At 43.6% G+C, this 22,890-nt stretch overlaps 1 protein-coding gene across 1 annotated transcript in view; it reads right to left on the bottom strand.

The window, feature by feature from the left end:
- Positions 1-22,890, bottom strand: part of CREB5 (cAMP responsive element binding protein 5) — a 222,582-nt gene that overhangs the window by 5,094 nt on the left and 194,598 nt on the right. Inside the window, exon 8 of the mRNA XM_009638649.2 lies at positions 4,901-5,224. Coding sequence (XP_009636944.2) covers positions 4,901-5,224 — 324 coding nt within the window. The remainder of the gene's footprint in view (positions 1-4,900; positions 5,225-22,890) is intronic.

The raw sequence follows: 22,890 nt of genomic DNA on the forward strand, positions 1-22,890 counted from the left end.
CATCATTCTCTAGCAGGATTTTGCTGCCCTGCCTAGGGACGTAAGAAAGAAAATGAACATATATTAAAATTGAGGCTAGTATTTTGGTTTTGGGGATGCTAATCCCGTATCCATAATGAAGACAAGCATAGGACAGCTAACAGCATGAAGCGACATCCAAACCTCTATTCTGCTTAAGCTACCTCTCTGGCAAATTTGGTATGAAGAAACCTTCATGGGAACAACACATGACTAATAGTGTCATTTTTGTAGCAGTTGAGGCAACACAGCTACAACTTGATAAAATACCTCCTTCTCAGGAAGATACCTATCAGAAGGTGATTTCTACTTTTATCCTTGATCCAATATTTCTCTCTGTTCTTTAACTTCCTACAAAACTAATACCCATTCATTCATTCTACAAAAGCATAATTCATTGGGCTCCTGTGTATCAAAATGGTAGCTGAAAAACACGAAATGAATTCTGACATTACAGAAGGGTGTGGTGTAGAGTAACAACAGTCTCAGCATGGGAGCACACAGCTCAGAGCGGCGTGGACCATGCTGTTATTTGGCAGGTGGTTTGGAATGAAAGAATCTGGCTCAGAAGAATGAGGAGGTTGATAATTAGTAAAATGCACCATAAAATTAGTGTCTGCTGGAGCAATCTGACCCCCAGAGAGGCCATTACCATGGGGACTATGGATGAGCTTAGGAAGTAATAACAGTGTGGTTATTACTCAGCAAACCCTTCTTTTCTCCCCATTAATGCATCTGTTCAGAAATCACTATTGCCTTCGCACCATGGGAACAAGAGCTCTGCTGCCTGGGGAAGCTGCTGACCCTAGGAGTCCTGCTCAGCCTTGTCAGCCATCACCTTCCGTTCCCATCCTCTTGGTGACACTTAGACCTATGGACAAGGTGAAGACCTCCTTGATCCCTGATGGGGCCTGTTGCCTCCGGTGACATGCTGTGCATGGAAAGGTTCATCTGGCTGTGGGCCCGGCTCAAGACTGGAGTGAATCTGACATAGCTTTGTGGCTGCCAGTCACCCCACCTACCCTGGTGCCCATATTTCTTCTTGCCTGCTTACAAATTTTTGGGATGCCTAGCTAATGGAGACTACAAACCACAAAGAGTTGAGGCTGTCCTAACTGGAATGACTCAAACCCATCTTCAGCAGCACATAAGTTAAGAGGAAGAGGTGGATGTTATGGCAGGACCCCTCTCGATCATCTACCAAAGGTCTTAGGAGTCTAGGGAGGTCCCTGCTGGCTGGAAGCTAGCCAATGTTTCCTAATCTACAAAAAGGGTGTGAGGGAAGACCCAGGGAACTACAGACCTGTTAGTCTAACCTCAGTTCCTGGAAAAATTATAGAGGAGATTATATTGGGTACTACTGAAAAGCATTTAAAGAATAATGCAATCATCAGGCAGAGTCAACATGGGTTCACAAAGGGAAAACCCTTTTTAACTAATTTAATATGCTTCTATGATAAGGTCACCCACCTAGTGGATGAAGGGAAGGCAGAGGATGTAGATTTTCTGGATTTTAGTAAGGCTTTTGATACTGTTCCTCACACCATCCTTCTGGACAAGTTGTCCAACTGTAGGATGATGGGTTCATGGTGTGCTGGGTAAAGAACTGGCTGAAGGGCAGAGCTTAACAGGCTGTAGTTAATGAGGCTACATCTGGCTCACAACTGGTCACCAGTGGTGTTCCTCAGGGTTTAATGCTAAGGCAGTTCTGTTCAATACATTTATTAATGATCTGGATGCAGGAGTTGAATGCACCATTAGCAAGTTTGCTGATGATACTAAACTGGGAGGTGCTGTTGACTCTCTTGACCACATGCCTTGCAGAGGGATCTAGATAGATTGGAACATTGGGCTATAATTAATGGGATGAAGTTTCACAAGTCCAAACGCCAGATTCTGCACCTAGCATGGAGTAACACCAGGCACAAGTATAAATTAGGAGAGGAGTGGCTGGAGAGCAGCCCTGCAGAAAGGGCCCCAGGGGTGTGGGTCGGCAGCTTGCTCAATAGGAGCCAGCAGTGCACCCTGGCAGCCCAGAGGGCAAACCCCATCCTGGGGTGCATTAAACACAGCATCACCAGCTGGTCAAAAGCGGTGATTGTCCCACTGTATTCAGCATTGGTGAGGCCTCCTCTGGAGTACTGTGTGCAGTTCTGGGCCCCACAATTTAAGAAGGATGTGAAGGTCCTTGAATGTGTCCAGAGGAGGGCAACCAAGCTGGTGAAAGGGCTGGAAGGCATGTCCTGTGAGGAGCGGCTAAGGACTTTGGGCTTGCCTAGTGCTCAAACACTGGAACAGGCTTCCTAGACCGGTGATCGACACCCCAAGCCTGTCAGTGCTTAAGAGGCATTTGGCAATGCCCTTAATAACATGCCCACGCTCCTCCTGATGCAGCCCAGAGTACGGTTGGCCTTCTGGGCTGCCAGGGCACATTGCCGGCTCATGTCCAGCTTTTTATCCACCAGCACCCCCCAGTCCCTCTCGGCAGGGCTGCTCTCAATCCTTTCTCCCCCCAGGCTGTATTGATACTGGGGGAATACATGCTTATAAACATGCTTTAACTTGGTCAGCCCTGAAGTGGTCAGGCAGTTGAAGTGGATTATCATTGTAAGTCCCTTCCAACTGAGATAGACCATGCTATAGTCTGTTCTATTCTATAGGTGGCTGTAGCACACTGGCTCATTGGCTGATGTCTTATCCTTAAACTTGGGAGGTTTGTTTTCTCTAGTAGCTGTTTTCTCCTCACCTGTCAAAAGTGGCAATATGGATGTTTTGCAGCAGTGCTCCATACTGTGGTATCTGACTCCCTCACCTGCATTAACATGTTTATCCTCCCAATCCCTCGGTGAAGTGTCAGTGCTATTACCCTTGTTTTAAAAGCCTCAGAGAGGTTAAGTGACTTCCTCTACCTCATTCATGGGGTCCTCAGTCTGCTAAGCACAACTTTATCCTTACTCTCCCATGGATCTCCAAGACAGCCATCAGGTTACTTTTGGTTTCTCTGTTATGAGATAATGTCTGTTTATTGGAGTTTTTAAACAACTCCAAAGAATATAACTCATTAACAGATGGGAAAATAATTGAATTCAGAAAGTAAAAACTGAACTAAACTTAGGAGAGCTCTGGACATCTTCTCACAGGGGAGTCTGCTTCTTTCTTATTTAGACTGTTTCTCTAAAGCTGACAATTCATTTTACATTAGCAAATGCTTTAGGGAAATCCCATGTGCTTGCAGCCTCTGCAATAATAAAGCTAGATGTTAGTAAATAGTTAATGTTGTGGGACACTGGGATGTCAGCCAAATCCTCTCATTTTCTTTAATGTTTTCTAAGAGCTTGTCTGAAAGGTATTTGCAAGCAACACAATACTTCACAGATTGAACTTATGGTTGGCACTCCTTCTTGTCCTCATTCTACACGCTGCCCGCTTGTCTTCCTTAAATTTGCTCCCCTGACCTGACATGTTACAGTCACCAGCCCAGAGCTTTATTTTTCTTGTGCAGTCCTATGCAGAAGCCTATCATCTTAAGACATTAATAGAATTCCTCTTAAAAATGACTCTGCTGAAGTCCATGCTCACTGGTTCATTAGTTCAAGAAACATTCAGTTCAGATATTGAATTACCCAAATTGCTGAAGCCAATATACCTAGTCCAAAAATTGAGACCTTCGTCTCATTCAATGGAGGCCTTCACTGCGTTCTCATCACCTGAATCCAAATCAAAATTGCCTTCCTGGTTTAGAATCACAGAATCATAGAATGTTTTGGGCTGGAAGGGACCCCTAGAGGCCATCTAGTCCAACCCCCCTGCAGTGAGCAGGGACACCGCTAACTAGATCAGGTTGCTCAGAGCCCCATCCAACCTGGCCTTGAATGTTTCCAGGGATGGGGCCTCCACTCCAGTGTTTCACCACCCTCATTGTAAAGAATTTCTTCCTTATAACTAGTCTAAATCTACCCCCTTTTAGTTTAAAACCACTACCCCTTGTCCTGTCACAGCTGGCCCTACTAAAAAGATTTTTCCCATCTTTCCTATAGGCCCCCTTTAGGTACTGAAAGGCCGCAATCAGGTCTCCCCGCAGCTTTCTCTTCTCCAGCCTGAACAGTCCCAACTCTCTCAACCTCATAAGAGAGGTGCTCCAGCCCTCGGAACATTTTTCTAGTCCTCCTCTGGACCCGCTCCAACAGTTCCATGTCCTTCTTGTGCTTTAAAATGCCTCTCCTTGGACTTGCTTCATCTTTGCCCCTGTTACAGCATCCACCAACTATTGCCTGCACTCCCAGCTAGTCTTGGCTTTCTCTCATACTCTGCAGTTGGGGGCTGCTATTCCCTTCACAGGGTCTGGATTCTTTCTTCTTTTCCTCTAAGCCAGTGTATCTTACCTTAAAGATACCTCTACTATCTTCAGGCTTGAAAAAACCACACACACACACCCCACCCCACGCCCTCACTGCCATTTTTCTTCACTGAAGCACTATGTATTTCTGCAGGTAGAACACATACAGCTCTTTAAATCTTGGCCTGAGAAGTTTAAGTTCAAGCATATTAAGCAACATATATAACATGCTAATCTCCATAATACACCTCATCTATAAAAAGTTACGTGGCAATTTGCGGAGCTCAGAGCACTGAAAAACCTCGGAGCTCCTTATTAAGTAAGATATTACAAATGTCTAGCAAATTAAGCAACAAACTAAGTTGTTGCTTCACTCCATGTTCTGAATAAAGTTTGCACTTCCCCACCACTGGTAGCAGACATTTGTGAGTGGCCTCAGGGGCTTGTATCTAACAAGACACATGTGCAAGAGAAACAATTTGGGGATCAGGCTTTAACTCCACATAACAGCAAAACTCAGCGATGCAGCATGGTATGAAGGTCTACCTGTGCTTGTCCGCCTGAGTGCAGCGGGGGGTGCGGCGAGGTCTGGTGATGTGCCGGGTGCGCGTGAAGGTGCGAGTGGGAGTGGTGGTGGGGATGATTCTGCTGGTGATGAGGCTGAGGATGAGGATGGTGCGCCGGATGCTGGTGCTGATGCGGGTATGAGTGATGAGGTGGCAGCGTCTGGTGCTGATGAGGATGTGAGTGCATATGATGGTGTGGCGTCTGGTCCTGCCGCGAGCTCATCATTTCCATCATGTGGCCCATGGTGTTCATATTCCCATTCGACATGGCGGCAGGATGATGACTCAATGCTGCCTTCAGCCTCTGGAACAGAACAAGGCAGAAAATTCAACATTCATACATGATGATCTGAGCAATCAAAATAAGATTTCTGCTGTTGTAGAAATGGTGCCTTGTCCTGTGTTTTGAGATTTCTTTAGTTTTTTCTTGCTATTCCCTTGATAAAAGGCATCTTATTTCAGTTTGAGAAAGAACATATTCTTGGGCTCTAATCTAATTTTCCACTGTAAATATGTAAAGATATAAACATCTGAACTGAAATTTAACAGTTACACATTTCCTACTGTGCTGCTGAGGAAAAATAACTGGCTCTCATCCTTTTCTCTTTGGCCAGCTCAGTAGCGTTAGCTTAGTCAAGCTTGTATTCTTGCAACTTTTAAAAAGGGAAGTCTAATCAAAATAAGGGTGAAACAAAGTTCCCCTCTTGTTTTTACTACAGATATTATTTAAAAGACTCATTCATAAATATATTGCATTGATGTGTTTTTCAAATTCAGGCTCAAATACAGTTGTACTGGCACCCAACCTGGTCTTTCATCAGAAAGACAGAAGATAATGATCCTCTTTCTTTGCTGGAAAGTTCAAACGTCTGCTGTGTTGTTGTCACATGCTAGTCCCTCTCTCTGTTTTGTACTCCTCGTCTTTTGTACTGTCACCAGATTGGGCCCTGGAGTCCTGACCAGGGCAAAACTGTCCTTAATGGGATTCGTTCACTTTTGCCTGAACACTGCCAAAGGGAAATGGGAAGGGCTGCCACATTTTGGACTGCAGGATAGGGTCAGCTATAGCTGAAATACAGAGGAAAAAAAGGTTCCCTTTCAGCGCAATGTCAGGGTCATCCCAAAGCTGTGAGCTGTAGTGGCATACAGACATCTCACTGGTGTCATCCTACCCTTGGACTAGTGAAATCACCGACATCCTAGAAGAGTGTGCCAAAGGTAGAGCCTGGCAGATGTCAACTAGAAGAAGTGCTCCTTCCAAACTCATGGAGACCTCCTTTGCATCCATGGTTCTGTGTCTTGCTCAACGTAGAACATTCTTTACAGGCAGCCACCCAAGACCTCTTTACCTCTTTACATTTTTGAAGAAGTCAGTGTAAGCTTGGTTTACTCTCACTAACGCAAGCAATTAGTCAGCAGAAAACGGTAAGATATAAATGGAAGGAAGGATGTCCACAGTATTGCTTAGTGCCAGACTAGCATGATCTGAATAACGCATCAACTAGCTCATAATTCATTATCCAGCCAGAGGATGTAATGAATAGCAGGTAGCTCATCAGTAAGAGATGCCACCGATAGGACAGCCAGCAAGGAACAGCGGTGGTACGAGGAACAGAGGTGTGCCTTTCCCCATAGCAATATCTGTGGGTCACAGATGATGGTTAGAAGATCCTACAAGCCAGCATGGCTAAAATCTACCAGTGGAGGAACAATGACCACATTGAACCACATTTCGGTTTTGACTTTAAAGCAAAGAGAGTGACTGCCAGGACATCCAGAACCTACGGATGGGAAATTCAATCTATTTTATATTGAATCTGCACATCTCTCTGTGCAACTCCACTGCAAGTCCACGGGTAAAGCCTCCTATGTTCAAAGCTGTTACCCTATTGTGTTTGTGCACCTGGGAGTGAGGAATAAACAAATTCTTAAGGAGAAAAAAAAAAGAAAAATATTAGTGAAAAAAAAAGAAGGTTCTGGAAGGCAAAAAGAAATAACAGGGTCAATTCAAAGTATCATCATCAGACTGCATGAAGGTCATTCCACTGAGACACTCTCATAGATACATTAATCCAAATTTGGTGGCTTATTTCACTGATGGTCAATTGGCTGAACAAGCTTTAAAAACAAAGAGAAGATACATTTGCAAAACACAACAGTGCCTCAGTTTGCGTGAAGGAAAACTAGACTGATGACTTTTCGGAAGTTTTCTTAAGAAAGCCTATCAAACCATGACTGCACTACAGCATGGGTCACAACCTGACGATCTTCTCGAAGAGGTCAGCGACTATGCCAGTGAGGTTAAATACCTCCTTCCCAACCTCTAAAGTCAGCACAGAGCTCAATCTAACATCAATAGCAGTAACCCATCCTGGGTATAAAATGGAGGATTCGAGCAGCTGTCGTCCTTAACGTTTCTGAATTCAAGTGCTACCCTGGTTACTGCAAGCAGCTCTTCACAATGCTCGGAATAACTGGGGTTACCCAGGAGTGTATTAGACAAAATATGGAAAACAACACATGAATAAGTCAAGTCATTCTGCACGTCACTCTTCTTCAAAGCTCGCTAAGACCTTTTTCATGAGGCTGAGCCACGACGCAGATCAAGGCCAAAGCACCAACAAAAGCTGTCGTAACTTTGTTTTCTCAATCGAAATGCAAGAAACCCCCAAGCTCTCATTAGCCAGCAGTTTTATGTGATGAATACCTAACAAAATCTACCAATGCTATATTTGTCAAAGTCCTCTGAAACCGAACTACAGCATGTCTTATTCTAAACCTCAGACTTTCAAAGCCAAAAAAAAAAAAGGAGGGAAAAACTTAATCTGCGAATAAACATTTTTTTTTTCAGCTGTAAAAACTGTGGCTTATTAGTGTGGCGTGACTTCAAGGAGAATAAATTATTTTGTTTTCTTTCCATAGCCCCTTCTACCACATCCATTTATTTGAGATAGCAAATCAAGAGAGACAGTGAGAGGTCTGACATGCAGCTGGTTTCAGTCAATAGGGGTCATTTCCATTTGGTCTGTGTATTTTACAAGCTCCTTGTTCACTGTTCCCAATGGGAGGGTGGGCCAAAAAAAAAAAGGAGGGAAAAACTTAATCTGCGAATAAACATTTTTTTTTCAGCTGTAAAAACTGTGGCTTATTAGTGTGGCGTGACTTCAAGGAGAATAAATTATTTTGTTTTCTTTCCATAGCCCCTTCTACCACATCCATTTATTTGAGATAGCAAATCAAGAGAGACAGTGAGAGGTCTGACATGCAGCTGGTTTCAGTCAATAGGGGTCATTTCCATTTGGTCTGTGTATTTTACAAGCTCCTTGTTCACTGTTCCCAATGGGAGGGTGGGCCAGCTGCCCTGGATCCCAGTCCTGGTAAGAAACCAGCTCTCTACCTCATCCTGTCCCAGTGCAGCAACAGCCATCGCCCGGCCCTCGCCTCCCTTTAACTTCGTGCTTAGATCAGCTCTGCAGCAGCGAGAGCCCTGCCTGCACACACACCCGGAGCAACGTTTATCTGCTGCTAACCAGTCGCTGCTGCCCATCAGAAACATTTGGGGAACGATAAACATTTTTTTTTTTTTTCATTTGGTCTTCAGCGAGATCAATTGTTTTGGATGTTTTACTTCAGAGCACAGGGAGGGAAAATCACCAGAACTTAGTGAACTCTCTGCATTGAGTATGTGTAGAGCTGGAAGGGCAGGCTGCATTTTTGTTATTGTTCTTTTTATGTGTGCTAATTGCAAACAGCTGTTTTAGTTTAGTGTCAAATAAAATGCAATGGCATCAAAATTGAGCTTACTGGACTGACTGCATTAGCAAATCCCCTCTAGAATGAAACGATAACCCAGGGCCCAATCCTGCGGCCGTTCAGTTTTTCAGGAATTGTGTGACTGACTTCACCAGAGCCTGCGGGTACCTGGCAGTTCACAAATTGGGGTGAAACAGAGGACTCACTATGCAGATCTGCTCTCACCAAAAATCGAAATTTCTGCTAACCTCAGTGACAGTGTTTTTTTAGGGCATAATCCCTCTTCCTTTTATAGCACAATTTAAAAAAAAAAATCCTCACCAACCTCAAGCCAAGAGGAAATACAGGTGCTCATCTTACCTGGCTTACTGACTATTTTTATTATTTCATCAAAGTAACATGGCGACCAACATCAGTTACAGCTGATTTCCACTCGATCATGGCATTTCCATTAATGGCTGTCAGTGGCACAGCCAACATGAGAAATCTTTCCCAGAGAACAGCCTGCTTTGCCTCTGATCAAGTGAATAAAGAAAATTGCCTTTTGATCCTAGAGGAAGACAGAAATACATAAACTCTCATCTTTGATGCTTAGGAGGAAATAGAAACAATGGATATCGGTGCTCCACGGGCATGAATGTTGTATTCCCTGTACTATTGCTCACAGTAACGCCCCTAACTGACACATTTACGCTGAAGCCACCCCATTGAATGTCATATGAAGTTAACACCTCAAAGAAGTTATCATTGCACCTGGAATATTGGGGTTTTTTTGGAAACAGACAGTTTTCACAGTGCTTCCTCCATCTAAAGTCTGACATCATGGTGCAGTGAATAGCTTGATGTTTCCTTTTATCAACATAGATCATAATTTATTTGCTGAACGTCTTTGGGCAAACCCTAAGTCTGCCAAAAACCAGCTACAAGCACTTGAGATCACGAATGAAAAATAATATCAGCTTCCCTAACACTTCCGCAGTTCAGGATCTTGCTGCTTTCTAATTTTTCTCTTATCATGACATGTATTTCAAGGTTGCCTTTGTTTTTGCCCCACCTTTCTTGCTCCAAACTTGCCAGTGAAAAACAGACAGCATTTTTTCAGTTAGAAGAAGAAGAAAAAAAGTTTTATAAATCAAATTGTAGATTTGGAGGCTGCTTTTCCCACAACTAAAAACTCAAATAATTTGGGGGTTTTCATAAGTATATAAATATTTATAATATTTATAGAAATTTATATTTATAGTGCAACAGGCTATAAATATTCTATTATATGCCATAATCCGTATATGACAATAAACTACAACTTTCTCTCATGTATTCCTCAGTGGGCAAATGACAAAAATGTCCTCCAGTTTTACAGATGTTATTACCTGAGTGGTCTCTGCTTGCCTCAAACAATATGCCATTGTACCATCCAGCTGAATTTTAGGTCAGGACAGACATGGAGTCCTGGTTTTGAATAGGATTGAATTGTTCTGAATAAGTATGCATTGCTGCACTCAGAAAAAAAACCTCTTTTCCCTTTCTGGTCTGCATGCCCAAATCCCACTAAATTAGAGAAGAGACAAGACCAGCTGTAGCATCAGCTTAATGTCTGGTATATTCTTGTCAGGAGATTATATCAGACCCCTGCAGGCAGATGAAATATGATCTCAAAGATCCTTTCTTGCGCTGGTGACTGTGATTCTAGTCCCTATTATACAGGGGTGTAATAAGTTCCCCACGGGGGACAGAAGAGACTAGAGAGGGGTGGGAAATCAGAAAAAAATACGGACATCAAGCATGCCCACATATCTGCAATTAGGTAGCAACCTTGGGGTAAAAATCTTGATTAGCCAAACTTCATGGCAAGCATACCGTTGACTTCAGTAGCACTAATATTGTTTTCTCATCTGTGATGGTCAAGTTTTCTTTTTCATTCATGCTCCTCTAAGCATCACGCCCAAGATGAATACGCGGAGTTAAGCTGGTGGCAGCTAAAGCTGCAAACAGAACTTCATCCAGAGTATTTCAGAGCATCACACTGGATTTAATCCTTTCCTCCAACTATGACCGCGATGAGAGAACTTAAGCATAAATGTCACTCAGGTCTTTTATAGTTGGCTGCTGACAAGCATTTCACAGTGTAAATAACTGAAACCACTCTTTGCAAATGTTCCACTCACATTCATAAAAGCAAATTGGAGGCGATTCATCTCCACCCAATAAATGAACTCCCGATACTTATGAGCACATTTCAGAGACTGGCGATTAGGAAGCCTCTGATACCACATTAAATGCTTGCTCCTAAATTTCTTGTGCAGTAAAACACAGTCCTGCATATTGACTGGATGAGGAGCGAGAGGTGTGCGAAGGACATGAAATCCGGAACCGAAGCGACACATTGCACTAATGTGAAGAGAAAAGGGGGATGCATTTAATTCACAACTCGCCAGCAAATAGCACCAAACTGCTAATCTTCTAATTATTCTCAGGCTGTTTGGCAAATCTGAATTATACTTTTCCCTTCCTTTGTGCTTTCTTCCCCACTTAGTTGGATTTTGTAACAACAGGAACAATGGATTATCATCCAGCCTCCAGTGCAGCTCAGCCTCTAATAAAAAGAACAAATTTGCTCCCTTGTCCTTCCAAATGCAAACTGAATTAAACTTCAGCAGAAAGCAGCAAAAATCGACTGCAGACAATCCAAGTGGCAATAAAAACTAATAGACACCATGCTGCTCAAGGATGGGTCAGCTGCAAGAGCTGCTTCAGTGTCCCTGAACTCGGGGCATGGAGGAGCTCGGAGCAGCCACGCTTGCCGGTGACATCAGTCCCAGTGACACCTCTCTGGCCACGGCTCCAGGGACAGCAGAAAACATCAGTGAGTTTACATCCCCTCTCCTCCCAGCAATTTCCTTCTGTTCATCTCAAAGCACCTTGCAAAGGAGATAAGCATCATCATCCTCATGCAACGCACCACCTTTTTAAGGACTGGAAATAGAAAAACACTAAATTCCCCATTCCTATTGTACACGCATTTTTAATGAACAAGTAAATTATAATCAAGACAGAAAATACACTGAAAGTACGGTTTGTGCTTCTCACTATATACTGTTTCTTGCATGAATCATTTCTCAATGCAGTGTTAAACAACTGGATTTGATTTGCACGGGAGTCAGGAAATGTAAAGTTCAAAAAATCAAACCCCTAATTCCCACCAAGTCTAAGTCAATCCCTGCATGTGTATCCATGACAAGGGATATTTAATTATGTAATCACACAACAGACAGCAAAGTGATTTATTACTGGCAAATGCTGTCATATAATTTCAACATACAATACCAATGAAAGGATCCAAAAAATACAACCAACTTCTGCGTGATTTCCCCTCTGCGTGCCAGAGTCCAAAAGGAAAGCTGCTACTTAGCTGCTACCTACCCCTGGAGAGGCAGGTTTCTGACAGCAAAATGCCTGACGCTTTGGGGATTAATTGCCTGGGCCTGCTATCAGTAGGCAGGCACATACCTAATCGGCATCCTAATTCTCCAAATAGAAAGTCTTTTGCTTAGTTACTCTGCCAGATTCATCTATGGGCTATTCCCATGCATGCAAGGTTGTCACCCGTGGAAAAACAGAAAAAGGAGGTGGCAATAAAATCACTCAAATGTTAATAGCACCCTGCAGGAAAAGTGGGAAAACTTGAGCTCAAGGGGACCTGAGCCTGTACTGCCCATCTTCCAGATCCTGTTCTCTAACGCCTGTATTGCAGCTCATTCCCGAGCTGAGAGACCATGGACTCTTTCTTCACATTGGACATAAAACAATTTGGCAAAGGGGCTGGAGCTCAGGTCTTCCTCACTCCCGCAAGCAAACACTGTGACCAGGTTTCTAAAGTCACGTTCCAATCTTCTAGTACGGTGCAAGTGGGAAGTGCTTGTTCAGCGCTTGCACTGCTACATGTGTATCTTGCCTGAGTCCGCAATGAACATTTATGAATGCATTAAATGAGAAAAGTGGGAATTGGTTTCAGAGGAAGTTTGGGGAATTTCCTCTACTAGCTAGATACAGAGCAAATCCTCAAATCAGCGCACTCTTTAAAGCTGGAAAGAACACCGTTGCTTTGGGTATTTTAATCTGTACTCTAAGATCAGACAGGATTAGCACCGCAAAAATCTCTCTGCAGAATACTGCTCTGAAGCCTCGAGACCCCTTACAGAGTAGCTTCAGTTTCTTGCCGAGGATGCAAGTTGCTTGCTTTGCTTTTCCCTCTCACAAGCATAATATACACACCGAGGACACGAGAAAGGCAGGTTCCAAGTCTTTCTCTGTCAGAAGATTTCTGGACTTTCATCGCCCACCTCTCACTAAGGCTGCTTATGATTAAGTCATTCATATTCAAAGAAAAATGCCATCCAAATATATAAAACTTGGGTGGTGGTTTTTTTCCTTCACTGGTGTGATTTTTGAATACTCGTTTTTCCTGGATTAAACCCAGCACATTTAAAGGGCTACTAGCAAGCCAGAAATGGGATACATGTGCACTTAAAAGTGCTTTGATTTCATCCCAGATGTGCCGTGCTCAAGGGCATACACACACACACGCGCCCGCTCACACACACACACACTGACTGTGCAGAGGATATGATCTGATCTGTAGATTTTGTTTCAAGATTATACCAACCAGACTCTGAAACGTGAAACCAAAGCCCTGACCGCTTACAGCCATTAGGGATCCCAGGGCTCTTTGTGAGAGAGTATTGATGTTCACGAGCCTATTGGCCCAACTGGAGGATGCAATGCAGGTAATTAGACATTGTCTCATTACCACGTAGTTTCACGTGAAGTTATTCTTCTCCTTTGCTTCTAAAGTTAAGTGATTCCTGAAAGATTTTTAAAGCATTCATGTTTTGTTTTTTTTTCCTGAAGAAATGACTAGAATTTAAAGGACAGTACAGGGACATATAAAATGAGAATGTTCTTATGGGTTATTTCACTTTTTTTTAAAGCTGAATTTCAGCATTTGACAGTCCCCCCCGACAGCTTTCAATTATCTGCCTATAAAAACCTAGTGACTACTGACTTTTTAAATACATGCACTCAGGTATGGCACATACATAGATACAAACTGTAAAGAGTCTGAACAGGTTCACTTTGTGTCAATTTTCCCTGTTCTAAAATAAATGTAATCTACGCTGAGAGTTATCTGCATGGCTCTCATGAGTATTCAGCATTCAACATATCAGTGTTGATATGTACTGTCCTTTTACACCCTCGCACAAGGTCTCTTACGCCCTCCCACCTTTCCCCATATTCTCCCCCAACTTCACCCCTCAGGCTGCTGCCCTGCACCGTGCCCACTTTGCTCTTCTCCTGCAATGCCATCTCCTCCATTCATACACAGCTCAAGTTCCTGCCTTGTTTTTCACCACCCCACATGTATCAGCTGCTTTTAAATAGCAGTATCCTGGGTCAGATGCATTGAATTTCAAAGCCACTTGAGGCTCCAAGAACAGCAACATCACAACCCTCTGCAGATACCAGCTAGCCATTCTTATCAGTGCCAGGAGGATTTCCAATACACTTTAAGATAGCTACAGTGTGAAACCAGAGATAAAAAGAATCAAACCCCCAACAATTCCTTTTTATTGGAATTAGTGATTTACACTCATAGGCTTTACTTTGTGTTTGAAGGGGCTAGGAATGCATCCCCACACACTTCCCATGGCTCGGCTGACAAATAAACTGCAGTATTTCAGTTGCTCTCGCTCTTGCACATGGTATGCTTACTCTTTGGCAATACTGCTTTTTGGAGCAACATGTCAGAGCAAACAAAAAACCAGCCTTCCCCAGGGAAGGGAAGGATGCTGCCTGCTTGGTAAGCCGTTTGCTCATCCTGCCATTTCTGGACAGCTGGATTTGGCTTTCCCACAGAATGTACCACAGGATACAGGACATATTTGCAGGGGTCAGGGGGCTGGCTAGACCCACAGTTGTGGTGGCTGTCACACAAGCAGGATTTCCTTTCCAGCATCGAGTGACAGGTACAGAGTATCCTGCCTCCCTTGATTGTGGACTCTTTCCTGTCCCTCCTGCCCATGAGAAAGAGGGCAGAGAGAACCACTTAAGGGCAAATTCCTGCCAGAGGTGCCCCACCTGGGGACAGGCAGGCAGAGGGTCCCCACAGCATCCTGCACCCTGAGGGAGGCAGAACTGGTCATGTGTCAGGTGAGCATCCCCCATGGGGAAGAGGAGATGCTCAACCCAGACACCTTCCCACCTGCCAGAACCAGCTGCCAGGATCACAGGAACAGGCAACTCTTGCACACCGGTTATCTGTCCGTGCTCACTGTGCTTCACAACACGGATGAGTCTTCTGAGAAGTACGTCAGGGATCCAGCTGCTCCTGCTATCACCCTACCTTCCTTTTTTTTAATCTTTGTTGTGTACTTCTACTGAGTGTGGGAGAAAAGCATAAATACTGTCTTGTTTTGGTGCTTAACACATCTTCCCGTCTCCTCTCCCAGCCCTGCCGACAGCGTTATCCATCTTCCTGACACCACCATTGTCTGATTCATTTGACATATGCACCAGAAAAAAATGTCATGTTCTGCACAGGATCGTAACGCTGTGATCTCATTCCCATCTCAGTCTCCTCAGCGACTCCACAGCACCTCCCATTTCTTGCTGCTTTAGAAAGAAATGGACCTGGAAGCTTTTCCAGCATGCTCACTGGGAAACTTAGAGATGAGATGCGGTGAGGGAAACCAGGCCAGCAAAGGCACAAAAGCACAAGTATGTAGGAAATCGAGGAAATGCAATAGAAACTTCAGCTATTTGCCTCCTACCTAGAGTGTGAAGCAGCAAAGTCTCTCTTATCTCCTGTTTCTTAGGGCTGTTGAGGCACATTATGTAGATGTGTATTATTTCCAAAAGGGAACAGCGTTTTGAGAGGTGATGGCAGGGACATCCTGACTGTATTGTGGAAATTGCTGTGTCCTTCTGTCCCATCATTTTCCTCTTTTTTGAAACTAAAAAGCCTCATGCACTACCCACCTCTGTGGCATTCAGGACTGAGGGTTATGGCGAAGTTCCCCCTTTCGGCCGGCACCCCAGCCAGTCAGTGTAAGGCTCCTTGATGCCTTGTCTCCTCCCGTTCAGTTGCACCCCCCCTTACCTCTCGTGTGCGGCTTCTGTCTCAGCCGCAGGATTCCACAATTTAAGGGCAATTAAGAGATCACTGTGCACTGGCAGCTGAGGCACAGACAATCTTGCCCCAAATATGTGCCCCACGCTCCCACAGCCTCCATCCCTCTTTCCCACCGAGCCGCGGGAATGTCAGCATCCCACCGCCGCCTACAGCCTTAATAACCATTAGCGGCCTGGCCAAATAAGTTTCTCTCTCACGGCTACTTCTCTTTGGAGATCTGCCAAAGGAGAAAAGACAAGGGGCCAGGAGGGCGGGGGCAACCCAAATTGGGGGCTTGGGTGGGCAGGGGAAGGGGAAAGGGGGGAGAAGAGTTGGAGAGGAAGGGTTGAGGCAGCTACTTTTTTCATTTTTTCCCTGCGGTTAAAGCATTGACAGATAATTTATCACACATTTTGATGGTGCTCCAGCTGGCAGGGAAAAGAGCTATCTGTTTATTAATTCAATTACCCTGCTTATTTATCAGTGGAGGGCAAGAAGGTGCAGTCACAGGCCAAACCGTGCCAGTCTCAGACCGCCTGCTGTCAGGCTGAGAGGACGACTGGGAGTGGAAACATCCCACCCTGGCTGCTCCGGCCAGTGCACTCACCACTGCATTATCTCAGGCCTCCTGAGGTAAGAAAAGAAAAAAATAAAATACAAAATTTAACAGCATACATTATGCACATCAATGAATGCGCGAGGCAGGCTTAGAGCCGGAGCCACATGGCTTTGCTGCCACCACTTCAGTGCCCTAAAAATATTTGTTATGTCTGACATTCTGTCCAGAACTGATTTTTTAATTCATTAAAACAGATGAATACAGTTTGAATTTCGAGTTCATTGGGGATAGTGTTTAGACCGATGCAGCAGTACAATGCCAAGCTGCTGGAGGGGGTAGGAAAGGGCAAGAAGGGTGCTGCCCAGTAACCCACTGACATTTGCCACCTTTGAAAAGTGGATGTTTATGAAGGAGGAATGAAACTGAGGCGGAAAAAAAAGGCTGGCTTTGGAATGGCACACAAGTGTCCTGATCTAGGAAAGCATTTCAGAGGGCTGGAATAGTGGTGAGGCTACAGCAAGGCCTCCCTGATCTCTAACTGCAGGCAGGGTTAATATTGCTTTGGTTTTGGCCAAGGCCAGGTATTGTCACAACTTTCCTCTGACTCGTCTTCAGTCTGCCCCGCTCCATCCACGGCCAACCTCTTTGCTCTACGGGGCTGCTTATCTAGGACTACTAGGTTTCTTTCCCATTTGTTAAAAAGTCCAAGACTTCTGGTGAAGCTCCAAATTCAGCAAACGTTGTGCAAATTGCTGCTTGGAGCTATCTAAGCTGAGGTGTTTCTAACCACATAAAGTATGTGAAAAATCCATGATGATGAAGAGCAATTTCCCTATAGGCAAAAAACGCTCTCAGCTCTAGAAACTGCAGGCCATTAATTTCTACACAATGTCAATGCTGTCATAAACAGTGTTTATTTTTCTTTTGCTGCTTCTATAAAGCATCCAGCTTCCTTTTCTATCACACATAAACACAGTTACAATATCAATGTAGTGGCTTCCAGTTTAGCCCTTAAAAAGACACTGTGCAGCTTCCCATTCATACACACAAGTCCTGTGATGCTTTGATGTAAAAATGAGACTGCTGGCAAGGATAGAGGGGTTTCCTTAGGATAAGGCTAGGACGCACACACTCTCAAATGCTATCACCACTCTTCTCATTCTGTTCCTCCACCACTGGACGCTTAAGGAAAATTTGCATTTTGTTTTCTTTTTTTTTTTTTTTTTTCTTTAAGTTTCTTTAGAGGCATTCTTCCACTTTCTGAAACCTTGCAGGATGTTTCAAGGCAGGACACTGGAGCAAATTAGGGTGGCAGTGAATGTTTCCACTGCAGACAAGCTCAGAGGAGCCTTTAACAAAAGGTTTGCTAGAAAGGCATCCCCTCTGCCCCCCAGCTCCACGACCAAGTTTGCCTTTCAGCCTCTCCTGGCTGATGATTAGTTTAGTATTCTGAACCAAGATCCTGCTTGACAGATGATTCCACTACCACCAATAGTTTAGGCCACATATCAACATTTTATAAATTCTTAATTTTCTCACTGCAGCCATATTGAACAGTTTTGTGCAAATGAGGCTTATAATTAGCCAGATAAATCAGTCCGATGCAGTATTTCTTAGGATCTTTCTCAATTTTCTCCCTAGAGGATGGGATCCCATCTGCTTCACTACATTCAGGCTAATTGAAGGGCACTGACTTTTCCAAATGGATTCATTAATTACTCTAGCCAGATTCTCTGTGGGGTTCTTCATTCAGTGGGTGACACTTGGGCTGTAGTATACCATCCACCCATGTTTAGCAATGTTGCTCTGATTCTCAGCTACGCGCTAAAACATTTGCAGATGCGTTGGCAGGAATGGTTCTGGCCTTAACTGTACAGTGTTACAAAACAAATGTAATTCCGCTTCTCCTTTGCTTCTAATTTAATATGCATTCAGAATCTATAAATATTGTAACCACGACTGTTTCAATATGTTTTACTCCTTGCCATCATAAACACGAGTGACTGCCCCAAAGAAGAAACCGTACGTTTACAGGTATTGCCTTGCCAACAGCAGCAGCAGAAGAGAAAACAAGCATTTACTGTCACGTTGCAGAAAATCTGGTATGTGTGGAAGCATAATGTGAAATTAAACTATTAAATGCAAAGCTGTCCTACGTAATTCTGGGCCTGTGCTGATTTTATTTAGCACAGCAGCAGCCTGGGTTTTCAATAAACTCACATGTTATCATATTGCTCACTCAAACATCAGGCAGACACCAAGGAAAAACAAAGAGCCATCTAGCAAAGACCTAACTTAGGTGAGGAAGGTGGTGGTGGTAACCCTCAGACAGGAGTAGGCAGAAGGGAACCTGCCAGCAGGCACAGGGTCTGGCTCTGCCGGAAGGTTTATCAGCGTTCCCCAATAGTAGGCACAATTTCATGCTACTTCAAATATTTTATATTCTGAGCGCTTAGTTAGTTAATTCAGGTCTATGAGGCAACTGGCCTGGGAATCGGTGACACAATCTGCTGTGAGCAAACAACAAGCCTTCATGCTTTCCAGGAATCCCAAAGCATTTTGTAAACATCGGACCCAACTGTGGAAGTTGCCCAGCCTCTTTGCTTGGGTCCGTGCTGCAACACCTTGCGCTGCCTTAAAGACAAACCCAATGTCACCAAACGTGGTGGGAGACCCAGTTTACAGATCAGCAAACTAAAACTCTGAGATTGCCCCAATATCATAGAAACCCTTAGGGGCAGAGCCAGAAACACAGTCCAAGAGCTGACTTGCTTACAAACAGGGAACAGTCCCACTCCCTTTAACTCTTCCCTGCCAATGGTACTGTGAGTTCCCCAGATGCAATAAGGGTCTACCTTCATGTGCCTTATTAGCGGCAATAACTCTACGTCTATGGACAGACAATAGAAAAATTATATGTATATTTTAGCTTTAACTGTGTGGTTGCTTTGGGCAGTTAACGTCATGCAAACAAAAATGTCATGATACCACTCTTCTAATAAATCAGTGAAAGTATAATTCTTCTCACGTAACGCACCACAGACCTAAACAAATCACTCAGATAAAAAGATCATGCACATAGGAATGCAGATAGGGCCATGGGGTTGTATGTAGGGATGTACTTTGCTCTACAGTTCAAGAAGGAATTTCTCTTCCATGCTGTCCTTTCCTTCTTAGCTCAGCAGTCGTGCTTCCCCAAAGCTCTGACTAAGATGGACTTGGTAAGGAGCTTCTTTTCTGGGACAGAAAAGATGTCTCTCACAGCTTTCCCCTCTGATTGCCAGCTTCTCTCTTCTGAATGAGGTACCCCTGTTCTCTCAGTAGTCAATAAATTCACTCCTTCACTGGCCAGTACAGCAAGCTATGCACCTTCAAAGAGAAAGTCTGAAGCAACTCTGTCATCACCTGGCAGCACAGAGTTATTCTGAATTTGAGTGGTTGGCTATTTGATTTTTTTTTCCCCCCTTCTCATTTTGTTTGTCTCTCATCTCTCCCTGGTTTATAAACAACTGTTCAGCGGTCAAAACGCAGCTCATAAATTGTTCACAAAGAGAAATTAAAGCTAAGCAAGGAGCCCGTATCTTTTGTCGCTTATTTATTTTTTTTCTCTAGAGGCAGTGCTGGCAGACGAAGTGCGGCAGGCAGGCGGGCAAGCAGCCCCTCTCCCCTGCCCTCCCCTCCCACCTGGAGGGTAGCTGGCTCGGCGGCCGCAGGGGAGCTACCCTGATATATGTCAGCTGAGAACCTGGCCCCGTTCATCCGAGTCCATGCCAGCACTGCCGGTTAGCACCGCATCTGGTTATGTTTGAGTTCTCAGAAGCCAGCCAGAGACATTTTTTGTTTAGGTTAATACATTTTATCACCTTTATGACACTGAAAATCTATAGCTCGAGCGCTCCAGTTCTTAAAGGGGGTGTCCAGGACCTATGAATCACAGGGAACGTTTTGCAGCAAAAGGGACACTCAGGGTGTTTTGCAATGTAAGAAATCAGTCTAGACATTACCAACTTTTAAAAAACAATGTTGAAAGCAGCTCACTAAAACTTTTCTGAATTATTTTTTTAAAAAAGCCAACAACACGCTCAAATGAATTTGATCACGAGCCAAAGACAGTAAGCTAGTCTCGGCCCTAACTGCGGCACTGCTATACCTTTTTATTCTAGAGCCGAGGCATATGACATATTATATACACCAGTGAATTGTAAAGTAGTTAATTTTCTGTGCAGCTGATAGGAGTGATCGATTGGGCTCACTCCTTTTAACTGCCTCACCTTCTCCCTTCTCCATCTCCCCTCCTCCCTCCCGGCCCCAGAAATGGCGCAGACCACAGCATCCATCAAGTCCCATCAGCAATTTTAGCAGAGAGCTTCACAGGACAGCAAGCAGGGCTTCACGCTCTCTCTGTATTTAAGTATTGCAGCCAGTTTTGCCCTGCACAGCTCTGAATCAGACTGTAATATTATTTCCTACCTCCTTTTGTGTTGCAGTTATTGAAGAACTGCATTACTATTTTATATTTCACGTTTGAGGTGGAGAGGAAAATGTAACAGGGTTCAGTGGCAGCTAAAACTGCCTGCAAGTTGTTTAATATTTTCCCTAATTCTTTCCCATCAATTTTATCAACAATTTGTTCCTGTTACAGTAGCATTCTGTAATATTTCAGTAAGATTCAGTGATGACCTCACTCACTTGTTTAACATCTTTATCTTTTTGAAGGAGGGTCCAGTATCATTTCACTAGTCTTCAAAGTCCATACTTCCAAAAGGCTGTTTTTCCCATTATCATCTGACTGAAAACCATCAAGACACAGGTAAATGTGTCTTTTGACCTTAAAATCAATATAATTTTGAGTAAGAAATAACATTATCAAGAGCAACATACTTCTGACAGGATTTGCCCAAAAAAGGAATAAACATGATTTTTTTTTTTAAAACTGTTCCATAAACTGGTATGTGCTTGCATGGACCAAATTACATCCCCTTAAACTAGGCATATACTAGTTTAAAGTAGATTTAGACAAATCACAGAAGCTGCTTCCGGAGGATATTACTAGCCATGTTGATTTAAAAATGTAACATATTTGTACATATATTAGACATACTGAGATTTGGGGGTTTTTGTCTTTTTCTCCTTCTGATTCTGGAGGTTTAAACTACTGGAAAATAAGGAAGAATATACTTTGAAGTAACAAAATCTTTGCCCATGATGTCAAACTATGCAGCTAAAGTCACAGCTTATCTGCAGTGTAGGATCTGACATGAATCCTCCTACCTTCTTCAAAATTTGTTTCTCTCACTCTGTGGCAAAATACGATAAATTAAATATACCACAGCCAAGATATTGGAAGAATTCGCTTCACGTATGCAGTTGTTGCCCTGGGACAGCTGAGTAAACAGCTTGCAAAAGTCTGTTTGAAGACTGCCAGCTAGTTACACCCATAATTTCATCTCTATTAACAAAAACAACTCAAACTGTCGCAATGCCTCGAGTTGATTACTGAGCACCTAAATTATAGAGTGTTGCTTGAGTAACCCTCCACAGCAGCAGGGGCTGTGTTTTGATACCCGTTCAATACTTCCCACCTTGCTGATTAGTAGAATATCCATCAAAACCAGCAAATGCATAGGAAAAGATACAGAGAGGTTTTGGCAATATTATCCCATGACTGACAGAAAAATAGTTGCGTAATACTGTTCGACTAAGTGAGTCAGAATAACAAGTCTTATAAATATGTCCTTCTGAGCTGGATATAGAACAATCTGGGGAATGAGAGAGGGATCTGGGGGGGAAAAAAAATCCACAGTAACCACATTTGCAAATAATGCCATCGTCGCGTTCAAATAGCCGGAGTGTCTGATGCGGTGCTCAGCACCAGATCGTCAACACAGATACCTGCACAGGCTTACAAAACTTCAAAGCGATGTGCTGACAAAAACCAGAAGACTGCTTGGGCTGCGACACCAGAACTGGAATGGAAAATAACAGCTTGCTGGTGACCCTCTTACTGGAAATTTGAGAGTCCCTTACTGAGACTACCCGAGTGAGTTATTCCACACTTACACGAGGGTCAAAATATGGCCAGAAATCAGCATCAGCAGCTCTGCCTGGTGACATTAATGCACAAAGCACAGAAAGAGCCGACCAAAGCCTTCACTAGAGAAGAAGGAAAACTCTGCTACACACGTCAATGTGCCAATGGAAATGATCTGGAGTGGAGGTAAATACAAACCAAATGCCTGGGAAATATCAAAGAGTGGCTTGAGTACTTTTCCAAATTAAAGTGATGGCTTTGCAGGCTTTTTATATTTCAGTTTAATTTCTATTCTTCCTTTTAAGCTTCATTAATCAAATCAATCAAAGAAGCTTGTACGAGGACTCCACGGATTCACATCATCCTTCAAACTTAGGCCTGTTGACACTGCTTGGTGAAAAAGGGCTACACTAATGCAACATCACACAAAATTATAGAATCAGAAGTTGTTTAGACCAA

Source organism: Egretta garzetta, unplaced genomic scaffold (assembly GCF_000687185.1).
Source record: "Egretta garzetta isolate BGI_Z169 unplaced genomic scaffold, ASM68718v1 scaffold94, whole genome shotgun sequence".
Classification (NCBI taxonomy): domain Eukaryota; kingdom Metazoa; phylum Chordata; class Aves; order Pelecaniformes; family Ardeidae; genus Egretta; species Egretta garzetta.